The sequence below is a fragment of the Rhinoraja longicauda genome, chromosome 17 (genome assembly GCF_053455715.1).
Source record: "Rhinoraja longicauda isolate Sanriku21f chromosome 17, sRhiLon1.1, whole genome shotgun sequence".
Classification (NCBI taxonomy): domain Eukaryota; kingdom Metazoa; phylum Chordata; class Chondrichthyes; order Rajiformes; family Arhynchobatidae; genus Rhinoraja; species Rhinoraja longicauda.
The window spans coordinates 9,636,545-9,658,608 of NC_135969.1; the positions used below are offsets into that span (position 1 = coordinate 9,636,545).

Sequence of the window (22,064 nt, forward strand, 5' to 3'; positions counted from 1 at the left end):
AAAAAAAAACAAATCACTATTTCTTCTCTCTTTTGTGAATAGTGATTTTTGATATGATCTCTCGGGATACAATTTGATGGTATAAAAATTATTTTAAAATTATAAACAAAAATTATAAATTATACACATTAACTGTTTCCATTTTGAATGAATAAAATGCTTGCATTTTTTATGCAATCTTATAAATATTTTATTAACGGGGAAAGTTGCACTATTAATCACAAAAAATGGTGGCACCTTAAATTTATAACATTGCCCACCCTATGACCACTATCTGAGCACAACATTTTTGGAGCATTCATGGACCTGTAGTACTATACATAGGAACTGAGATGTATACACACAATAACAATGATGGCACAGTATCAATTGGTGAATATTACAATTGACACATGACACTACACCTGTGCTAAATAATTAGCAATAATTGATGTTTTAATGCAAAGTTGTGCACTAGCAAAAAACAGATGGAAAGCAGTGTGTAACTCTCGTTAACGAAACAATACACATCATTACATCATATTAAATACCAGACTCATTTTAGCATTACAATTTAATGAGGGTTATTAAAGCTGCCTTTAATTTACTAATGCGCCCATTCATTTGAATTCCCTGCTCCCAACAAGATGTTGCATGGTGTCATTGTTAGACATAATGGGTGCAAGGGATACGAAACTCATTTCTGGTGAGAGACTTCTAAATAGTGACAGAAGAGGACATCAAGTAGTACGATGAGTTCTGCAAATGCTCAAGCATTTGAAGGACATAATAAGTGATGAGCTCTTTTACTTGTCACCATGTTGCAGTGATTAAATGGAGCATAATGATTTACATGCATGCATTTTCTGCTTCATACCTTCAATGTTCTCGGAGAGAGAATATTTGTCCGAGTATTGGCGTAATCATTCTGCATAAATTAAAGAAAAAAAGTTTAAATGCTAATTTAACAAATTAGCACATGTTACCGCCTGCCGTATCTTTGTTTTAGTATTAAGTCATACATTACCTGAGGCTGCTCTGATTCCGTTAAAATGAATTCAGAAGATATCAATATTGGAATAGAAATTAGCAAAAGGAAGGACAACATTGTTTTCATTTTGAACAATGCGTGCTTGTCAAACAAGTTGCAGGGAGCCTGGTTTTATTCTGAGGTCTGTTAATAAGCAATCGTTGCATTGATCCTACTCTTACAATGGACAGATAGTGTTGACCCATTAGTTTATGCAATGCAATCAGCACTTTTAAAGCAAACACAGATGTTGCAATCAAATTGTGCAACCTGACTCGGTCCAAAGAATAGTCTGTACAATCCACTGAATTATTTAAGTCACAGAGACCCATACTTCATTAGATCCTGCCCATGAAATGACTCTCAGAATAATACTTGTGTAGAAAGAAACTGCAGATGCTGGTTTACACCGAAGATAGACACAAAATGCTGGAGTTACTCAGTGGGTCAGGCAACATCTCTGGAGGGAAGGAATGGGTGATGTTTTGGGTCGAGACCCTTCTTTAGACTGAGGGGAGAATGAGACGCAGAGATATGGAAGGGTAAGTTGTGAAACCGACAGATCAAAGGGGATGCTGATCAAGGATCACCTCACCTTACAGCACTTACAGCGCCAGAGACCCGAGTTCGATCCCGACTTTGTGTGCGGTGTGTATGGAGTTTGTACGTTCTCCCTGTGACCTGCGTGGGTTTTCTCCGAGATCTTTGGTTTCCTCCCACACTCCAAAAATGTGCAGGTTTGCAGGTTAATTGGCTTGGTATAAATGTAAATTGTCCCTAAAAGTGTGTAGAATAGCGTTACTGTGCAGGTATTGCTGGTCGGTGCCGACTCGGTGGACCGTAGGGCCTGTTTCTGTGCTGTATCTCTAAACTAAACTAAACTAATGCCAATTCCCGTGAATTGGAGACTTATTGGCTCCTCTCAAGAATATTTTACTTGTGCAATTGAAATGAAAGTGGCTCTTCCTTTCCAATATAACAATCCCTTCAAAAATGTAAACCTCCAGTCTGAGTCACTCAATCCACTCCATGCATGATCATTAGTGTACAACCATGATTGATAATTATAACAAGCTACTGAATCCATCTGTCTCCACAGGCTTAAGTGTCTCCTCAGCAAATGTGTCCTAAGTATCCAATCATCAGCAACTTAACCTGAACCCTTTATACTAATGTGGTGGTCATATGTGTCCAGTATCAATTTGCTCCATCTCGATGGAAAGTGGTTGAAATAATTCAGAGATATATCCTGGCCTACCACATACTGCACTATCAATACACATGCTTATCTCATATTAGTTTATTGTTATTTATATATCAGAGTGTATGGGGAGAAGGCAGGAACGGGGTACTGATTGAGAGTGATCAGCCATGATCGCATTGAATGGCGGTGCTGGCTCGAAGGGTTGAATGGCCTACTCCTGCACCTATTGTCTATTGTCTATTGTCTATTGTAATGAAATTCATGTGAAGCTCACAGAAAAAAATGGTATCCATACAGCAATCATCCCCACAATAACTGCAGTGACAAGAGCAAACCAGCAGAATGGTGCAAGTTTGGGCGGCACGGTGGCATGGTGGTAGAGCTACTGACTTACAGTGTCAGAGACCCGGGATCAATCGTGACTATAGGTGCTTGTCTATACGAAGTTTGAACGTTCTTCCCATGACTTGCGTGGGTTTTCTCCGGTTTCTTCCCACACTCCAAAGACGTACATGTTTGTAGATTTATTGGCTTGGTACAAATGTAAATTGTCCCTAAGTGTGTGTAGGTTGCTGGTCAGTGAGGACTTGGTGGGCCGAAGGGCCTGTTTTCGCACTGTATCTCTAAACTAAACTAAATTAAATTGTAGCGCAAAGACCAAGTGGTGCAAGAGAATATTAAAGTACAATAATCAAATAACTGAATGAGGTAGAATTAAGGATAAGAATAGTTGGCACCACCTCCAGGAAGGGGTGTGAAAGAGGAATTACAAAATGCTGGAGTAACTCAGCGGGACAGGCAGCATCTCTGGAGAGAAGGAATGGGTGATGTTTCAGGTCGAGATCCTTTTTCAGACTGATCTTTGATCAGACTGATCTGTGAAAGAGGTGATTGGTTCAGGAATTGAATAGCAGTGGGGAATAAGTTGTTCGTAAGTCTGGATGTCTGAACTATCCAGTTCCGGTATCTTTTCCCAGAAGTTAGAAGAGAAAAAAGGTAATGTCCAAGGCGACAGGGATCCTTGGTAATATTTCCAGTCTTCCTGAAGAACAAAATGCTGGTAACTCAACGTGTCAGGCAGCATCTCTGGAGAACATGGATAGGTGACGTTTCAGGTCGAGACTCTTCAGACTAAAGCAGGGTCTCAACCTGACACATAACCTGTCCATATTCTCCAGATATGCTGCCTGACCTGCTGAGTTATTGCAGTGCTTTATGCCCTTTTATGGATGGGTGGTTTCAGATTGGGACCCTTGTCCAGGATGGAAAAAAAGCTGGAAAAGAGGAGGGATGGGACAAAGCTTGGCAAGTAATAGGTGGATACAGATGAGAGGGGCTTTTGATAGGCAGATGGATGAACAAAGGACAGAGATGAAAAGACAGAAGGCTACAGTCATTGTCATCCTGAACATCAGATCATTGATCTGCAGCAGCAATTGATCTGCAGCATGCTTCACATTTTGCTGCTGAACCCATCAATAGGAGGTCAATGCCAATCTCTGCTCTTGTAAAAAGGACTCCGTCATCTTTGCCTTGGACTTTTACTATCAGGCAGAGAGGGTACATGGATTTGCATGGACTGCAGGCTTTCCAACGATTCAGAGAGTGATACTTTACACCCGGCTGGAACTCAACAAGATTCAGCGGTAGTGTAGAAACAAGAAACTGCAGATGCTGGTTCACGAAGAAAAAAACACAAAGTGCTGGAGTAACTCAGCAGGTCATACAGCATCATTGGAGAACATGATCGGTGAAGTTTCAGGTTGAATCCCTTCTTCAAACTGGTTGTACAAGTCCCTGGAGATGGCCAATTTAGGTCTAAACCAGCGTTTCTCAATCTTTTTACCCTTGCGGAACCCTTGGAATAATTTTCATGTCTCAGAGAACCCCTGCATAAAAGTTATTACATATCTTTATTAACGATAAATACCACTTAAACAAATAAAACTGAGGCAAATAAAGGCAAACAGAGGGAGAGGGAGAGGGAGAGGGAGAGGGAGAGGGAGAGGGAGAGGGAGAGGGAGAGGGAGAGGGAGAGGGAGAGGGAGAGGGAGAGGGAGAGGGAGAGGGAGAGGGAGAGGGAGAGGGAGAGGGAGAGGGAGAGGGAGAGGGAGAGGGAGAGGGAGAGGGAGAGGGAGAGAGAGAAGAGAGAGAGAAGAGAGAAAAAAAAACAACACACATAAACTTTTCATAAACTCACAAAAACATAAACACGTGTCAGCCAGAGCGAGCCGTGGATCCGTTGGGTGGAAACCTCTCATGCAGCGGCAGCTCGGCTGCCACGGCCATCTTGTTTGACCTTTTCCCACCTCGCTGCACCATGGGAGAAAGGTCAGGCGCGAGGCATGCCGGGACGGGTGCTGGTCCTCTCGCCGGGGGGGGGGGGGGGGGGGTGAGCGCATTTATTAAAGGTTTAGCTCGACGGCTCAGCAGCAAAGGCAGCTGAATGGGTCAGCACCCCTCAACCCCCCTCATTGGCCGCCACTCCCGTCACTCTGGCGGGTCCCGCCCCTGGTGGCCATCATGCCCCCCCCCCCATTGGCCGCCACTCCCCTCACTCGGGCTGGTCTCATTGTGACGTCAAATGCGGCTGATGGCGAGGGAAAAATAGATAACAGGTTGAAGACTTTATTATAATACCCAAGAATTTTTCAAGAATATGCCGTACATGTATAACGAAATTACAAATCTGAAATTAAACATAAAAATGACTCCAAAACGCATTGACATATGATTAGCCCATTTATCTCTATTTCTCGCGGAACCCCTAGTGGTCTCTCGCGGAACCCCTAGTGGTCTCTCGCGGAACCCCTAGTGGTCTCTCGCGGAACCCCTAGTGGTCTCTCGCGGAACCCCTAGTGGTCTCTCGCGGAGCCCCGGTTGAGAAACACTGGTCTAAAGAAGCAGCTGTTTAAAGCCAGCTAGCAAATCTCTTAGTGGAGGTTCTAAATGCAAGCTAACAGATTAGGAGCTGGAGCTGGTCACACAACCTCTTGAACCTATTCTGCCATTTAATCAGATTATGGCTGATATGGATACATTATCAACTCTGCTTTCCTGACTAACCCCAATACACTTTCACCCTCTGGGTTTCCGTAGTCTATCTACATCTGCTTTAAATATATTTTAAAAATCTACAGCTCTTTGTGGAAGAGTGCTATAAGCACTGATGACCATCTGAAAGAAAAAACATTGCCTCATCTCTGCCTTAAATAGTTCACTCTTTATTTTTAGCAGTGACCCCCTACTATTAATTTTCTCATAAGAGAATACATTCTGTCCACATTCACATTGTTAAGATCTTTCAGGATCTTATATCTTTAAATCTAGACATGTCTTGCTCTGCTAAACCAAATAGTTGAGAAGATTAACAGAATTAATCTGTTGTCCTTTCAGTGGTAGTTCATCCTATTTGATGTTTTACACTTTTATCATGTATAGGTGTAATGGGAAAACGTCTTAGTTCTTCAACATTGTGAAAGGAAGATGAATGGGTATCATTCTGACATGAGTTTGTCAATAATCGGGCATCACAGTGGCGCAATGGTAGAGTTGCTTCCTTTCAGCGCCAAACTAAACTAAAATCTGACCATTACAATTTGGATTTTGGTTGTAATTTCTCTATGAATTTGTAAATCTCGTTGATATACAGCCCATGGGAATTCAGAGAAGGAAACAGACAGTTAAATTCCTGCTAATTTGTCATTGTCTGGTCCAATTACTCCCCCGTCATTGTAGTTTATTTGTAGAAATAGTTCCTCCAGCTCTTTTTTTAAAAGGTTACTCAAAAATCATTTAGCTCCTCATGGCATATGAAGCTTGGTCAATTTTTACATGTGAAGGTCACAAAACTGCTGTTACAATACACCTACCTGACCCCATTAATGCTGGTTTATTTTGAGTTAAATATCGACAAGCTGCGGGTTTTGCCACATAGTCAGTGGAGAGCGAGGTCACACGGGTTCTGGGGCACAGAACTTGGATGGGAATTTCGACGAAGGAACAGACAAAGTTTCATGGTCATTTATTCACAAAATGCTGGAGTAACTCAGCAGGTCAGGCAGCATCTCGGGAGAGAAGGAATGGGTGACGTTTCGGGTCGTGACCCTTCTTCAGATCAAGTTTCATGGTCAGCCCCATTGAAATCTATTGGCAGCCCTACCAGCGAGCCTGCACGCATAGAGGAGTCCAGTACAATCTTTGCGCAATCTTTGTGTGGAACATTGAACTGTTGCTCTCCAGGTTGAAAGTTGGGGGCAATTCCATTAGCTCAGTGCAGATCTAAACATGATGTTGCAACTTGCCCGAGTTTCGGCCTCTGTTGCAACTTACGCAGAAGCCACCCAAAATCAGTGTGATTCTGAGGAGACTCAGATCCCGATTAATAAACTCTACTTGCTGCTGGCATCATGACACTGGATATCAGTTTTAAAGGGGTTGTCATGGTGTGAAGGCAGCGCAGGAACCTTTGAGGGGAGCGGTAGATCTTCTGGGAAGCACTCGGTTGCCTCTCGGAATGGTAACATTTGTGATCCACAAGGAGATTCACAAAATCACGCCCTCAAATCTTCCGTCATCCCAGAGCACCAACCTCCATGAAACACGACCTACATCATCAACGCGCTAAATTTCAAAAAACCTTGCTACCAATATTCCCTTTACCCAAGGACGATAAGGGAATGGAATATGTTACCACCCAACACACGCGCCACTCCCAATGTTCAGTCATTTAAAAAGGGGATTGAGCAACTAGATCTCCTCAACTTGGTCAAAAAGGCCCACTTCAAAATGTAATCACCATTCTACTCACTCCGACCTGCACGAGATATCCACTTATGAGGTGTTTGCGCAGTAATCAACCAGAACCAGAACCAGATCCCACCACAGTGATTCGGCTGGTGCACTTGTTAACTTGTCATTGCCCACCAGCAAGGCAGCAAGCCCAGGCAACTGCTCCCCACGCTGATAAGCCGCAATCTAAAGCTGGGACCCGCTGTCCAATGAAAGTCAAAGTCACTAGCCATGCTGCAGCTTTGCACGGGACCATCGAGATAGGCAGGGCATTTTGGAAGGCAGATACGTAAAGAATAAACCAAGGGGGATGCGTGAATTAATTCTCGACATACGTATATTTATGAATTTTTGAGAGATATTGTGTCGGTTAAAGCCATGAAGCCAAATGGATCACGTGTGAACTTGTGAAGCTGCTGCACTGACCAGCAAAGCAGAGGACAAGAAGGAGCCCATTAATGATGGGAGAATTGGGCTGAGCTCAATGACAGTTCATTCTGAGGAGTCACTCAAGCAGAAACTGGGTGAAAGGTTGCATCTCCTTCCCATTCCCCCTCCACCCGCCAGCTACTCAATTTAGGGGTGATGGTTTTAAGGCCAAGGTCCCACGATAGCAAGCTTTTGCAGCAAATGAATAGTCCAGTGACCTGCTCCATCACATGTTGCCTGGGATCATGACAGTGGTTACAAGAACTAAGTCTGCAGGGGTTCCCCAAATGCAGGTACCATTAGACTACAGTAGAATGAACTCATGATTTAGTTTTATTTTGAGAGATACAGCGCAGAAACAGGCCCTTTGGCCCAACAAGTCCGAGCCGACCAGCGTTCCCTGTGCACATTAGCACTATCCTACGCACACTAGGGACAATTTACAATTTACCAAGCCAATTAACCTGCAAACCTGTGCATCTTTGGAGTGCGGGAAGAAACCAGAGATCCCAAGGAAAACCCACGCAGGTCATGGGGAGAAAGTACAAACTTCATTCAGACAGCACCCGTAGTCAGGATCGGACCCAGGTCTCTGGCGCTGTAAGGCAGCAACTCTACCGCTGAGCTGCCCCCAAATTATTGCTGTACCATGAACTGAGTGGATATTGTGCCAGCAAGTGCTAATTAATTTATACACACTACATTTCTGCATATACATCACTGAACTTAGATTTAGATTTAGTTTTAGTCTTAGAGATACAGCTCTTCGGTCCAAACGCCATGCAGAATTTAGACTTATGTTTATTGCAATTTTTGTTTACACAAACCCTATGAAAAGGATTCCATGATATTAAGAAAATGTTACATATTTTCAGAGTTTTTAATCTGATAAGCTGGGTCAGATGTTATAACATTGTTTAATCAAATAAAGAGAAAGTAAGGTAGTCAGTGTGCGTTCCATCAATAAATCCTTCTCCGTTGTTGTGAACAAACCAACAAGAGATATTGGCACCCAATTTTGAATCCAGTCGGTAATCTTTCTGCCACCCTCTAACAAAAAAAGCAACGTACATGTAAGTAAAATAGAAAATTAAAATATCCACAAAAGCATTTTGAATAACGCATGTTATGCAAAGAAAGCAAATGCAATGCTAGCATTTATTTCGAGAGGGCTCATATACAAAAAACGAGTTACTCCAGCATTTTGTGTCCTGAGATGCTGCCTGACCTGCTGAGTTACTCCAGCATTTTGTGAATATATACCTTCGATTTGTACCAGCATCTGCAGTTATTTTCTTACAAAAAACAGGGATGTACGAGGTTCAAAAAGGCACGGATCAGGCCGCATTTGGAATATTGTGAGCAATTTTGGGCACCATATCTGAGGAAAGACGTGCTGGCTCTGGAGAGGGTCCAGAGGAGGTTTACAAGAATGATCCCAGGAATGAGTAGGTTAACCTATGATGAGCATTTGTCGGCACTGGGCCTGTACTCGCTGGAGTTTAGAGGAGTGAGGGGGGACCTCATTGAAACATACAGAATAGTGAAAGGCTTGGATAAAGTGGATGTGGAGAGGATGTTTCCACTAGTGGGTGAGTCTAGGATTAGAGGTCATAGCCTCAGAATTAAAGGACGTTCCTTTAGGAAGGAGATGCGGAAGAATTTCTTTAGTCAGAGGGTGTTGAATCTGTGGAATTCATTGCCACAGAAGACTGTGGAGGCAAAGTCAATGGATATATTTAAGGCAGAGATAGATAGATTCTTGATTAGCACAGGTGTCAGGGGTTATGGGGAGAAGGCAGGAGAATGGGGTTACGAGGGAGAGATAGATCAGCCATGATTAAATGGCCGGAGTAGACTTGATGGGCCGAATGGCCTAATTCTACTCCTATCACTTATGGCCTGCTACAATATTGAGAACCACACTCTGTACTCTGTATCTTTCCCTACACTTCACCGATTTTACGAGTTTGGCTTGATTGCATTTATGCATAATATTTTCCGATTTGATCAGACAGCATGCAAAACAAAGCTTTTTAGTGTACCTCAGTAAACGTGACAATAATAAGCCTAAACTTAGGATGCAGATTGTGAAACCAGAATTAAGACTTTTACCTTGTTACTGAGAGTTTGAGACCCTTTACAATCATCGTGGCCTCTGGTTTCTGTGGATCTGATCCAGAGCGAATGTCATATACGTTAGCGTCAATGCCATGGTAAAATTGACCTGCATCAATAATAAAGAAAAAATAATTTGGGATAGAAATTACAATGGTGTAAATCTACAACAGTGTAGTGGGAAACATATCACAGTTCAAATTTCAGATCGAATTTTGCTCAGAGCAAGCAGGCTGTGTCTGGGAAAGAGTCTGGGCAAACTGTCTGGTCAGAAGGCTGCATGTTTCAATACAAATCCAGGCAGTTAATCATTTAACTGAGGCTGTCCTTCAATGCAGTGCCAAAATTACAGCATTAGCAGCCATGCAGCCTTCTAGATCTGATACTGAACTGAGATATGAAGCATTGAGAGCGCATAAAAGATCACAATTCACCATTAAAAGGACAAGGACAGTTTCCCTTATATCCTGAGCAACCTCAATCAATATCATTAAAACTGATTACCTCGTCATTTATGTCAGTTTTATTTGTGAGGTTTTGTTATATATGGTTTTGGTTATGACTTTCTGTGTGTCACAATCTCCTTAATTGGCTAAGCACGCTGTCATTCCACGATGGCCTTGCTTTCATTTCACTTCTATCATGAGGAAGAAGGTAGCAGTCCGTAAACCATGACTACCAGATTCAAGAATAGCTTCTTTCCAACAACCATTAGGCTCTTGAACATCGTGCAATGCTAAACTCAATGATGAACTTCTAGGGACTGTCTTTGGTTATCCTGAGGAGGTGGGGTTTTTTGCACTGGTATCATGGTTATTCATTTATTGAATTTTTGTTTACTGCATATTATCTATTATCTATGCCTATTGTGTTTACAGGCCTGTTATGCTGTTGCAAGTAAGAATTTAATTGTTCCATTGTCGGCACGAGACAATTAAACACTTTGGACTCTCTTGACATCTATATACTAAAACTCTGGTTTGTTTGTTTGTTCCTGAACTACAGCCAAAACGGTACATGACAGCACAACAATTTTAGGCCCACCTTATTCATCATCGTTCTGTGGTGCTATGGATGAAGTTTCATTCGAATTGGTGTTATATTTTTTTAATGATTTACATTTTAACTGCATGCGCAGTTGGGGCCCTGTTGATCTGGCACTGACGTAAGATGGTCGCCGCAGGGAGGAAAGTGGGGGAGGGAGGGAGGAGGGTGGGGAGAGGGGGGAGAAGGGAAAAGGAGGGGGGAGGAGGGGAAGGGGAGGGGGAGGGGGAGGAGGGAGGGCGGAGAGGGGAGGGGAGGGAGGGGGAGGGAAGGGAGGTGGGAGAGGGGAGGGGGCAGTGGGGGAGGAGAGGGTGCTGCACCAATGCAGGAGAGGTTTGGGCCTAACCGGTCCACTTGGCCTAGTTTTACATTACTTTGGTCACTATATAAATGATTGTTCAGGTCATTAAAAATTGATGAAACTAATATTTTATGCACTAAATAATAGTAACTTTCACTGTCATTCTAAGCATGAATTGTGTGTCAATGGTTATTTTTAAGCAAGCGTCCACTTCACTGTCACACAAGGGCTATAAACCCTTGGCGTGCTGTTTAGTAGAGTGAGTGCACCACATACCGAGTAGTCCGTGGGTCATGTTGGAGAGCCTGTGGCTGTCGAGTGTGTAAAATCCCAGGAAGTCCCGGTGTAGAGGATGATATTTCCAGACGCGATGCAGCACGATGACAAACGTTGCGTCATCTCCCATCACCAGTGTGAGATTCCTTTCTTTCATGATTGAGATGGAGAACCTGGGGAGAGTTTTTGATGAAGTGTTCTGTATTGTCAATCTCAAATTGTTCCAACTCTTTATAGTAGCTTGCGTAAAAATGAATGAATAGAAGAAGATATTTGAAAACAACATGTAATCAGAGGCTTCAGCCGAAATGACGTAGACAGCTCATCGAGTCAAACAGCATGGAAAAGGGATCTTTGGCCCATTGGGTCTGTGCTGACCATCAACCACACGTTTACACTCAACCTACACTGCTCTGAATTTCTTCCTCCAATGTTCCCATCGACTCCTCCCAGATTCGAGCACTTACCTACACATTAGTAGTCAATTACCCTAGAACCAGGGTGACACGGTGGCGCAGCGGTAGAGTTGCTGCCTTACAGAGCCAGAGACCCAGGTTCAATCCTGACTACGGGTGCAGTCTGTATGGAGTTTGTACGTTCTTCCTGTGACCGCATGGGTTTTCTCCGGGTGCTCAGATTTCCGCCCGTATTACAGAGACGTACAGGTTTGTAGGTTAATTGGTTTGGGTAAAGATTGCAAATTGCCCCCAGTGTGTAGGATAGTGTTGGTCGGCGTGGCTCGGTAGGCTGAAGGGCCTGTTTCCACACTGTATCTCGAAACTAAACCTGGGCACTTTAGCTTTCTAATAACTTGACTGGTGTCCAGACTGCTTGATCCTCATTTGCAATTTTGCGACAGCTCTTCAGGACGTTGCTGAAGTACAATCAGAGGGTCGTCACCACCCAAGATTCTCCCTCTCCGTCTGGCAAATTTCTGGTCTCTATTTACTACCTTCCCTGTGGAATCACGGAACTCAGCTTACATAGAAATTGAGTGAATCGCAAAGATACAACACGATGAAAGCTGTCCTTAGGTTTTTCGAGCCTGAGCCATGTTAAAGAGTAATCAAGCATACTCACTTCCACTCGACTGCCTGGGAGACAACAGTTTGAAAATAACTTTATATTAAGAACATTCTGTGGATCTATTATTAAAGTACATCCAATACCTCTCATTCATTACTGTCGCTGTTGTTGACCAGGGAATAATAGTCTTGTCTTTGTTGTAAAATATGGTGATCACTTCTGTCGTTACTGATATCCTCAAGTTGATTTTTCTGTTTTCAAGCCCAAACTTTCCAAAGTAGGTAGTTATTTTCTGGTTATTTTCTGTTTTCTTATCTCCTATTAATTGTCCATTTACTTGTATATCTAATGTTTTATATTAAAAATAACAATGAATAAATAATAAGACTTAATGCGGAAATGAGACACTTATCAATATGCACTGTTGCACAAAAAATAATCAGTGTTCATTTGTACAAGCTAATCCTGTCATGCTAAAGGAAGAATGGTAAATATATGGAGTGAAAGAGAGAATAGCAAGGGGGTAAGCAGCACACGCAGTGGGAAATTGGGTCATTGGGAGGGTAAGAGTGGGAATGTGGACAAGCGCATGTCCATAACCAAAATAAATATGTAGAGCCGCAGACGTAATATGCAAAGGAAGGAACCCGAGATGTTGGTTTACACCAAAGATAGACACAAAAGACACTGGAGTAACTCAGCGGGACAGGCAGCATCCTTACCTCCAGAGATGCTGCCTGTCCGGCTGAGTTACTCCAGCATTTTGGGTCTATCTTCGATGTAATATGCAATCTCTTTCTTACTATGTCTAGCCAAGGTATCAGTATAGAAATATGAATGCAGATGCTGACTAAGAGATCGATTAGAAAGTGAAAGATATGGTGAAAAAGATGGGGGAAATGGGCCAAAAAACTTAGTTGTGTGGTGTTATATATTTCAGAGTACCATGATTTTGAATGCGCTTTTCTTGAAGTGAAACAGCATAACAAACATTTCTGTAGCATTTCATGTCACCCTGTAAGCTTCCCTTCCTGAGTTGTGTGTGTCTGGCACGTCAGGCGCACAGTAAATGAATCAATCTGCACACAAAGCTTTCTTTAGAAAGTTGTTGGAGAAATAAGACCCCATTTTTCCAAGAGGTGAGTCCTGGCCACTCCTAAAATAAATAGATTTTAATCGTAAAACATCACATCGGGGAGTCCCATTACTTACCTTCTAAACTTCAAATGCCCCCCACCACCTCCACCCTAGCAATGAGTCTGGTCTCTGATTGTCTCTACCCACGACTTTCTCATCACTGCTGGTCTTGAGCATTCGGTCACTCTTGGTCACAAGAATGGTGTGGACGATTAGCAAATTGTATTAACTGTCTACCCCATTGGCGACCCTCAGACCACCTTTGATCAGACATTACTGGACTTCGTCTTGCACTGAACCTTATTCAAGTTATTTCCTTTACATGTATCTGTACACTGTCGATTGTAATCGTGTATTGTCTTTCCGCGTATTGGTCAATTTGAAAAGTCCGGGAGCAGAGCAAGGACGCCCGTTGGCTGAGCAGTAAAGTAAGTGCTAATCGCAGTTGAACAGGCAGTTTAAAAAGAGCGCCAAAAGGAAGCTAGTAGTCAATTTGAAAAGTCCGGGAGCAGAGCAAGGACGCCCGTTGGCTGAGCAGTAAAGTAAGTGCTAATCGCAGTTGAACAGGCAGTTTAAAAGGAGCGCCAAAAGGAAGGTAGTAGTCAATTTGAAAAGTCCGGGAGCAGAGCAAGGACGCCCGTTGGCTGAGCAGTAAAGTAAGTGCTAGTTTAAGTGAGAAGTCAGGTAAATTGGACAATCAGGCAATTTAATTGGTGATATAAGCAATACTTGCAAAAGGGTGCAGCCCTGTTCAGGTGCAGCCCAGTGAGAAAAGTGCGAGTCTTTGGCTGCGAGTCTTCGGCGAGGAGGCTGAGGTGAGGAGGATACGATTGTTTTAAGCCAGATTTAAGCCAGATTGTTTTAAGCTGGTTATAGGCACAAGGTGATGGCGGAAAAGTTGGTGCGGTGTGTTTCCTGCAGGATGTGGGAAGACAGGGACGTCGCTGGAGCTTCAGGGAGCTACACCTGCAAGAACTGTGTCCAGGTGCAGCTCCTGAAGGGACGTGTGGTGGAGTTGGAGAGGCAGTTGGATGACCTCAGGGCCATCCGAGAATGCGAGAGTTTCCTCGACAGGACCTATTGTGAGGCTGTCACGCCAAGGGTCCAGATCGAGCGAAGGTGGGAGACTGTTTCAGGGGGGAGTGGACGTGGACTACAGGAGACCCCAGTGGCTGTGCCTATTGCAAATAGGTATACCCTCTTGGGAACTGTCGGGGCAGAAGAAGTTTCCAGTCCGAGTGGCGGACCTGTTGGCAAGGATACTCGACAGGGGAGACCGAAGTCTGGAAGAGCCGTAGTGGTCGGTGACTCCATAGTCCGAGGGACGGACAGAAGATTCTGTGGCAGCAGGAGGGACTTGAGGATGGTCTGTTGCCTCCCTGGTGCCAGGGTTCAACACATCACAGACCGGCTTCAGAAAATCCTAGTGAGGGAAGGCGATCAACCTGAAGTCGTTGTGCACGTGGGCACGAATGACGTCGGGCGGAAGAGGAAGGAGGTGCTACAGCGGGAGTTTAGAGAGTTGGGAAAAGCACTGAGAAGTAGGACGTCGAAGGTAGTTATCTCTGGACTGCTACCGGTACCTCGTGCTGGTGAGGCCAGGAACAGAGAGATAGAGGGTATGAATTTATGGCTGAGGGGCTGGTGTAGAGAGCAGGGATTTAGATTTCTGGACCACTGGGATCTCTTCTGGGCTAGGGGTGACTTGTACAAAAGGGACGGGTTGCATCTTAACAGCAGGGGGACAAACATTCTGGCAGGCAGGTTTGCTAGTGTGACACCTGTGGCTTTAAACTAAGTAGTGGGGGGGAGGGGTTAACAAATTGTGAATATGAAGATGAGGTAAAAGGGAATACAGGAGATATTGCAAAAGACTCTCGGAAGAATGGGAACAGAAGTTATAGAGCGGAAAAGAAATTAAGGGCAGGGCCAATTGTGAACGATGTGAGAGGGGAGGTAAATACAGAAGTTAAAGTGTTGTACTTAAATGCGCGTAGTATAAAAAATAAAGTGGATGAGCTTGAGGCTCAGTTAGTCATGGGCAAGTATGATGTTGTAGGGATCACTGAGACATGGCTACAAGAGGACCAGGGCTGGGAACTGAATATTCAGGGGTACACAACGTATAGAAAAGACAGACAGGTGGGCAGAGGGGGTGGGGTTGCTCTGATGGTAAGGAATGATATTCATTCCCTTGCAAGGGGTGACATAGAATCAGGAGATGTTGAATCAGTATGGATAGAAATGAGAAATTGTAAGGGTAAAAAGACCCTAATGGGAGTTATCTATAGGCCCCCAAACAGTAGCCTCGACATGGGGTGCAAGTTGAATCAGGAGATAAAATTGGCGTGTCAAAAATGTAATGCTACGGTGGTTATGGGAGATTTCAACATGCAGGTAGACTGGGAAAATCAGGTTGGAAATGGACCCCAGGAAAGAGAGTTTGTAGAGTGCCTTCGAGATGGATTCTTAGAACAGCTTGTACTGGAGCCTACCAGGGAGAAGGCAATTCTGGATTTAGTGTTGTGTAATGATCCTGATCTGATAAGGGGACTAGAGGTAAAAGAGCCATTAGGAGGCAGTGATCACAACATGATAAGTTTTACTCTGCAAATGGAAAGGCAGAAGGGAAAATCGGAAGTGTCGGTATTACAGTATAGCAAAGGGGATTACAGAGGCATGAGGCGGGAGCTGGCCAAAATTGATTGGAAGGAGGCCCTAGCAGGGAAGACGGTAGAACAGCAATGGCAGGTATTCCTGGGAATAATGCAGAGGTTGCAGGATCAATTTATTCCAAAGAGGTGGAAAGACTCTAAGGGGAGTAAGAGACACCTGTGGCTGACAAGGGAAGTCAGGGACAGCATAAAAATTAAGGAGAGGAAGTATAACATAGCAAAGAAGAGTGGGAAGACAGAGGATTGGGACTCTTTTAAAGAGCAACAAAAGTTAACTAAAAAGGCAATACGGGGAGAAAAGATGAGGTACGAGGGTAAACTAGCCAATAATATAAAGGAGGATAGCAAAAGTTTTTTTAGGTACGTGAAGAGGAAAAAAATAGTCAAGGCAAATGTGGGTCCCTTGAAGACAGAAGCAGGGGAATTTATTATGGGGAACAAAGAAATGGCAGACGAGTTAAACCGTTACTTTGGATCTGTCTTCACTGAGGAAGATACACACAATCTCCCAAATGTTCTAGGGGCCGGAGAACCTAGGGTGATGGAGGAACTGAAGGAAATCCACATTAGGCAGGAAATGGTTTTGGGTAGACTGATGGGACTGAAGGCTGATAAATCCCCAGGGCCTGATGGTCTGCATCCCAGAGTACTTAAGGAGGTGGCTCTAGAAATAGTGGAAGCATTGGAGATCATTTTTCAATGTTCTATAGATTCAGGATCAGTTCCTGTGGATTGGAGGATAGCAAATGTTATCCCACTTTTTAAGAAAGGAGGGAGAGAGAAAACGGGTAATTATAGACCAGTTAGTCTGACATCAGTGGTGGGGAAGATGCTGGAGTCAATTATAAAAGACAAAATTGCTGAGCATTTGGATAGCAGTAACGGGATCATTCCGAGTCAGCATGGATTTACAAAGGGGAAATCATGCTTGACAAATCTACTGGAATTTTTTGAGGATGTAACTAGGAAAATTGACAAGGGAGAGTCAGTGGATGTGGTGTACCTCGACTTTCAGAAAGCCTTCGACAAGGTCCCACATAGGAGATTAGTGGGCAAAATTAGGGCACATGGTATTGGGGGTAGGGTACTGACATGGATAGAAAATTGGTTGACAGACAGAAAGCAAAGAGTGGGGATAAATGGGTCCCTTTCGGAATGGCAGGCAGTGACCAGTGGGGTACCGCAAGGTTCAGTGCTGGGACCCCAGCTATTTACGATATACATTAATGACTTAGACGAAGGGATTAAAAGTACCATTAGCAAATTTGCAGATGATACTAAGTTGGGGGGTAGTGTGAATTGTGAGGAAGATGCAATAAGGCTGCAGGGTGACTTGGACAGGTTGTGTGAGTGGGCGGATACATGGCAGATGCAGTTTAATGTAGATAAGTGTGAGGTTATTCACTTTGGAAGTAAGAATAGAAAGGCAGATTATTATCTGAATGGTGTCAAGTTAGGAGGTGGGGGAGTTCAACGAGATCTGGGTGTCCTAGTGCATCAGTCAATGAAAGGAAGCATGCAGGTTCAGCAGGCAGTGAAGAAAGCCAATGGAATGTTGGCCTTCGTAACAAGAGGAGTTGAGTATAGGAGCAAAGAGGTCCTTCTACAGTTGTACCGGGCCCCGGTGAGACCGCACCTGGAGTACTGTGTGCAGTTTTGGTCTCCAAATTTGAGGAAGGATGTTCTTGCTATGGAGGGCGTGCAGCGTAGGTTCACTAGGTTAATTCCCGGAATGGCGGGACTGTCGTATGTTGAAAGGCTGGAGCGATTGGGCTTGTATACACTGGAATTTAGAAGGATGAGGGGGGATCTTATTGAAACATATAAGATAATTAGGGGATTGGACACATTAGAGGCAGATAACATGTTCCCAATGTTGGGGGAGTCCAGAACAAGGGGCCACAGTTTGAGAATAAGGGGTAGGCCATTTAGAACGGAGATAAGGAAGAACTTTTTCAGTCAGAGGGTGGTGAAGGTGTGGAATTCTCTGCCTCAGAAGGCAGTGGAGGCCAGTTCGTTGGATGCTTTCAAGAGAGAGCTGGATAGAGCTCTTAAGGATAGCGGAGTAAGGGGGTATGGGGAGAAGGCAGGAACGGGGTACTGATTGAGAGTGATCAGCCATGATCGCATTGAATGGCGGTGCTGGCTCGAAGGGCTGAATGGCCTACTCCTGCACCTATTGTCTATTGTCTATTGTCTATTGTCCGCTGACTGGTTAGCACTCAATTAAAGGTTTTCATTGTACCTCAGTACATGTGACAATAAACTAAACTCAACTCAACCAAATCCATTGCCTTTACTTCCTGAAGCTAGAGATACTCTTCTGTTTGCAGACAATAATATCTATTCCTATTTTCGGAACTAACACCACAATAAACATTTATTCAGGTATCGTGCTCAGGTGTGAAGATATAATTTAAAAAATCAATGCACACTTCAAAGAAAAGCGCTGAGGATTTCCTGATATCCGGACCAACATGCAGGTAGTTCCACTACAAAATATTTTCATTCCACAGCTAGATGTAATGCAATTAAGGGACACAATGTGTATTACCCAGCCTGAATTGGTTATAATACAACTTTGATTGGAAATTATGGAACCACTTAAAGGTTATTATTGAAATTCACAAGCAGAAAAAAAGCTGTGTTGCAAAAAAAAGTTGAGGGGAAAATATTGCTTCATGTAACCTCCCCACAGTAATCAATCACTATAATCTTTTAAGAACAGTCTGTTAGTCTAACTGACAGTGACCATTGAAATTGAAAGTCATTTTGATTGATACTTGCGTGATGATATTCAATACAATGTAAAGCAATGTAAATTACAGCCTTAAGTATTTTTTAGCTTGCAATAACTTAAATAAACTTACAATTATTAAAAAGAGTTTTGGAAATCCTGCAGATAAATAAAACGTTGTTATTCTGAGTCTGAAACACTCTAGCTCCAAGACCCTTTTCCTCACTGACACGATTGTCTTTATAGTGTAACCTTCTATAAAGTGAGGTTGTTTAGGAACAGCCCTATTGTTTTGTAGCAGAATTACCTGGAAATCTCTAATTTCATTTATCCTATTGCTCACTTGCTGAAGATAAATTGACCAATACATTTATCTAAAATAAGACTGAATTTATTTTAAAGGTTATTAATTAGCCGTGGAGCACACTGAAACATCAATTGAACATGAAATACAGCAATAAATCCTAGTATTTAATTTCCTTTATTGCAAAAATTCAACACTTCATTTGCAGTTGGATTCCGTTCAGATGTTATCCTTAAGAGCAATATGCTGTTAGATATTCAGAATAATACGTTACCTGTGAATGGATCGTTGACAAGGTTCAAAATTAAACCTGGTTTTCCAGCAAAGTTGAAACAGGCAGTATCGTGTTGCTTTTGCAATGGGATAATGAAATGGGGATCTCCATCAACTTTAAAAAAAATACCAAGTCTTAAGCAATTGCAATAAATAATGGTTTAAATATTTTTTTAAAGTAAAGATATTGCAACAAACAGAAAACTTTTAAGAGCAAGATCTTATGCAAAAAAAAGACTGTTTCTCCTGATGAGAATATATTTTAGAATAAGAATTTCCCAAATTATTTTCAACAAGACTGTGCTTGTTTGTTTAACCTCTGTATCAATACTTTTACATTAGTCTGTATTGAATTAATTTGACATCTTCTAGCCCTTTTACCTAAAGATTTGAATTTTTCTGAACCCTTTTCTGATATGTATGATCGTCAATGTATGCAGGGAATGTGTGCAAGAGCTCATTTGCTTCCTGATAAGTTTCTTGGAAGTCACCCCGTTACCCTCTTAAACATCTTCACGCTGTGAATTTCAACATGGTAGTGACAGAGGATATCAGGGATCTTCCCCAACCCCCTGCCCCCCACTGGCTAGGTAGATCGATCTATGGAAAATAGATCGATCACCGTAAATCCATTCCCGTAAATGTTGCCATTTTATTGACTATGAAAACATCAATCTAGGTAATGTCATTTAGAGTATTGTGTTCAGATTTGGGCACCGTTATAGGAAAGATGTTGTCAAGCTGGAAAGGGTGCAGAAAAGATTTACGAGGTTGTTGCTTGGACTCGAGAGCCTGAGCTGTTGGGAGAGGCAGAGTAGGCTACAACTCTATTTCTTGGAGCGCAGGAGGATGAGGGGTGATCTTACAGAGGTGTATAAAATCATGAGAGGAATAGGCTGGGTAGAGGCACCGAGTCTCATGCACAGAGCAGGGGAATCGAGAACCAGAGGACATAGGTTGAAGATGAGGGGGGGGAAAAGATTTAATAGGAACCTGAAGGATAACTTTTTCACACAAAGGGTGGTTGGTGTATGGAACGAGCTGCTGGAGGAGGTTGTTGAGGCAGGTACTATCGCAATGTTTAAGAAACATTTAGACAGGTACATGGATAGGGCAGGTTTAGAGGGATATGCAGGCAGGTGGGACTAGTGTAGATGGGACATGTGGGCCGGTATGGGCAAGTTGGGCTGAAGGGCCTGTTTTCATTCTATGACTCCAGCACTATGAAAATGTAGAAAAGAATATTGGTGGCGTGAAATTGTTCGGCACAAAGTTTCCTCTTTCCATCTGACAATTTGAAGAAACTTGTTGGTTTGGGCAGGCTAATGGCACAGAAAAAAATGTATTCATAAACATAAATAAGTGTTCAATTTGAAATGCTATTGAAAGCTCACCAAAATAGCTAGTGTAAGAAAGAGAACAAAAATCTACAGACAGAACAGGAGCAACGTATGGAGTACTACAAACAGCTTCAGTGGAAAACTGTCATTTCCGCTTTCAAAAGAAACTTATCAAAATAAACTTAATATGCAGCTAGAGATCCAGCTACGGTTGTAGAGGAGATACCTCTACAACTTCACTATCATAAGCACATCTCAGGAAATTAATTTTTGGTATTTAAATATTCTTAAATTCTAGACTCAATGCTACTTACTACTGGATAGGAAAGGATCGGAAAGGTTTAGAGGGATATGGATCAAGTACAGGCAAATGGGACTAGCTTAGATGAGGCACCTTGGTCGGCATGGACAGGTTAGGCCGAAGGGCCAGTTTCTGAGCTGTATCACTATATGACTTGTCCTTCATTGTTCGCCACAAAAAAAGTGCAACGAGAAGCCAAAAGTCTTTGGCAGATTTACTTGAGATGCTTAAGTAAATGTAGGACTTCTAATCAGAGAAGCAACATGCCACTCATCTCCGTTTATAATGGGAAGACACGGCAGATAGTAGAAGTGATTAGAAGTGGTCAGAAATATAAAGGAAAAGTTATTGTGCTGTAACCTACAAGACCATAGATTGAGAGCTATAGAGTGGTATGGATCTCAATAGAGTCTGCATAGAAATGATGGCTTGGCTGGCCTTTTCCTGTGTTGTATATTTCTAAGAAGCCACGCTACTGTGCGCCATAAGTGGAACCTAAATAAATTGGTGGAGGAATGACTGCCTGTTTCCGAGCCAAAAATCTCAGACAATCTTCCATCCATCCAATTACACTGCTAACTACATTTGATTAGGAAGAAATATGACTAACTTACCACTGAATACTGAAGAGACAGCTGTTTAGGAATAAATAAAACAAATCAGTGCAAATTTCCATAAAATTACAAAGAGATGAACAGATTTTACTCACTTTTTATGAACTACATGTAATACTTAATAACAAACATGAATGGTCACTTTGTTTAATAATTTGAGATTAATGCTTTAGCAACGCTAACAGGATCAGTTTTTATGTACACAGTTATTATGTCACCTGGTGGTAATGCTGTATAACATTTTCTAAGAATCATGTTGTGGCTGTGTTTTAGTTCCTTAAAAGGGGTCTCGACCCGAAACGTCGCCCATTCCTTCTCTCCTGAGATGCTGCCTGACCTGCTGAGTTACTCCAGCATTTTGTGAATAAATACCTTCGATTTGTACCAGCATCTGCAGTTATTTTCTTACACATATTGAAAGTGATGATGGCACCCTAAGTGATGCCATCACTAAATGATTGCTAATGAGAAAGATAAGCTTGTTT

At 42.8% G+C, this 22,064-nt stretch overlaps 2 protein-coding genes across 5 annotated transcripts in view; both read right to left on the reverse strand.

Moving 5' to 3' along the window:
- itih3a.1 (inter-alpha-trypsin inhibitor heavy chain 3a, tandem duplicate 1) overlaps window positions 1-1,163 on the reverse strand; it is a 37,882-nt gene extending 36,719 nt beyond the window's left edge. Inside the window, 2 exon segments of the mRNA XM_078414060.1 lie at window positions 857-907; window positions 1,007-1,163. Of these exon segments, the coding sequence (XP_078270186.1) occupies window positions 857-907; window positions 1,007-1,096 (141 nt within the window). The 5' untranslated portion in view covers window positions 1,097-1,163.
- A 7,053-nt stretch (window positions 1,164-8,216) lies between these two features.
- Window positions 8,217-22,064, reverse strand: part of LOC144601730 (inter-alpha-trypsin inhibitor heavy chain H3-like) — a 54,733-nt gene continuing 40,885 nt past the window's right edge. For all 4 annotated transcript variants that reach the window (XM_078414059.1, XM_078414057.1, XM_078414058.1 and 1 more), the window contains 6 exons: window positions 21,580-21,600; window positions 19,326-19,439; window positions 12,342-12,543; window positions 11,173-11,345; window positions 9,549-9,660; window positions 8,217-8,483 (listed from right to left, as the gene is read on the reverse strand). In XM_078414059.1, the coding sequence (XP_078270185.1) occupies window positions 8,351-8,483; window positions 9,549-9,660; window positions 11,173-11,345; window positions 12,342-12,543; window positions 19,326-19,439; window positions 21,580-21,600 (755 nt within the window). In that variant the 3' untranslated portion in view covers window positions 8,217-8,350. The remainder of the gene's footprint in view (window positions 8,484-9,548; window positions 9,661-11,172; window positions 11,346-12,341; window positions 12,544-19,325; window positions 19,440-21,579; window positions 21,601-22,064) is intronic.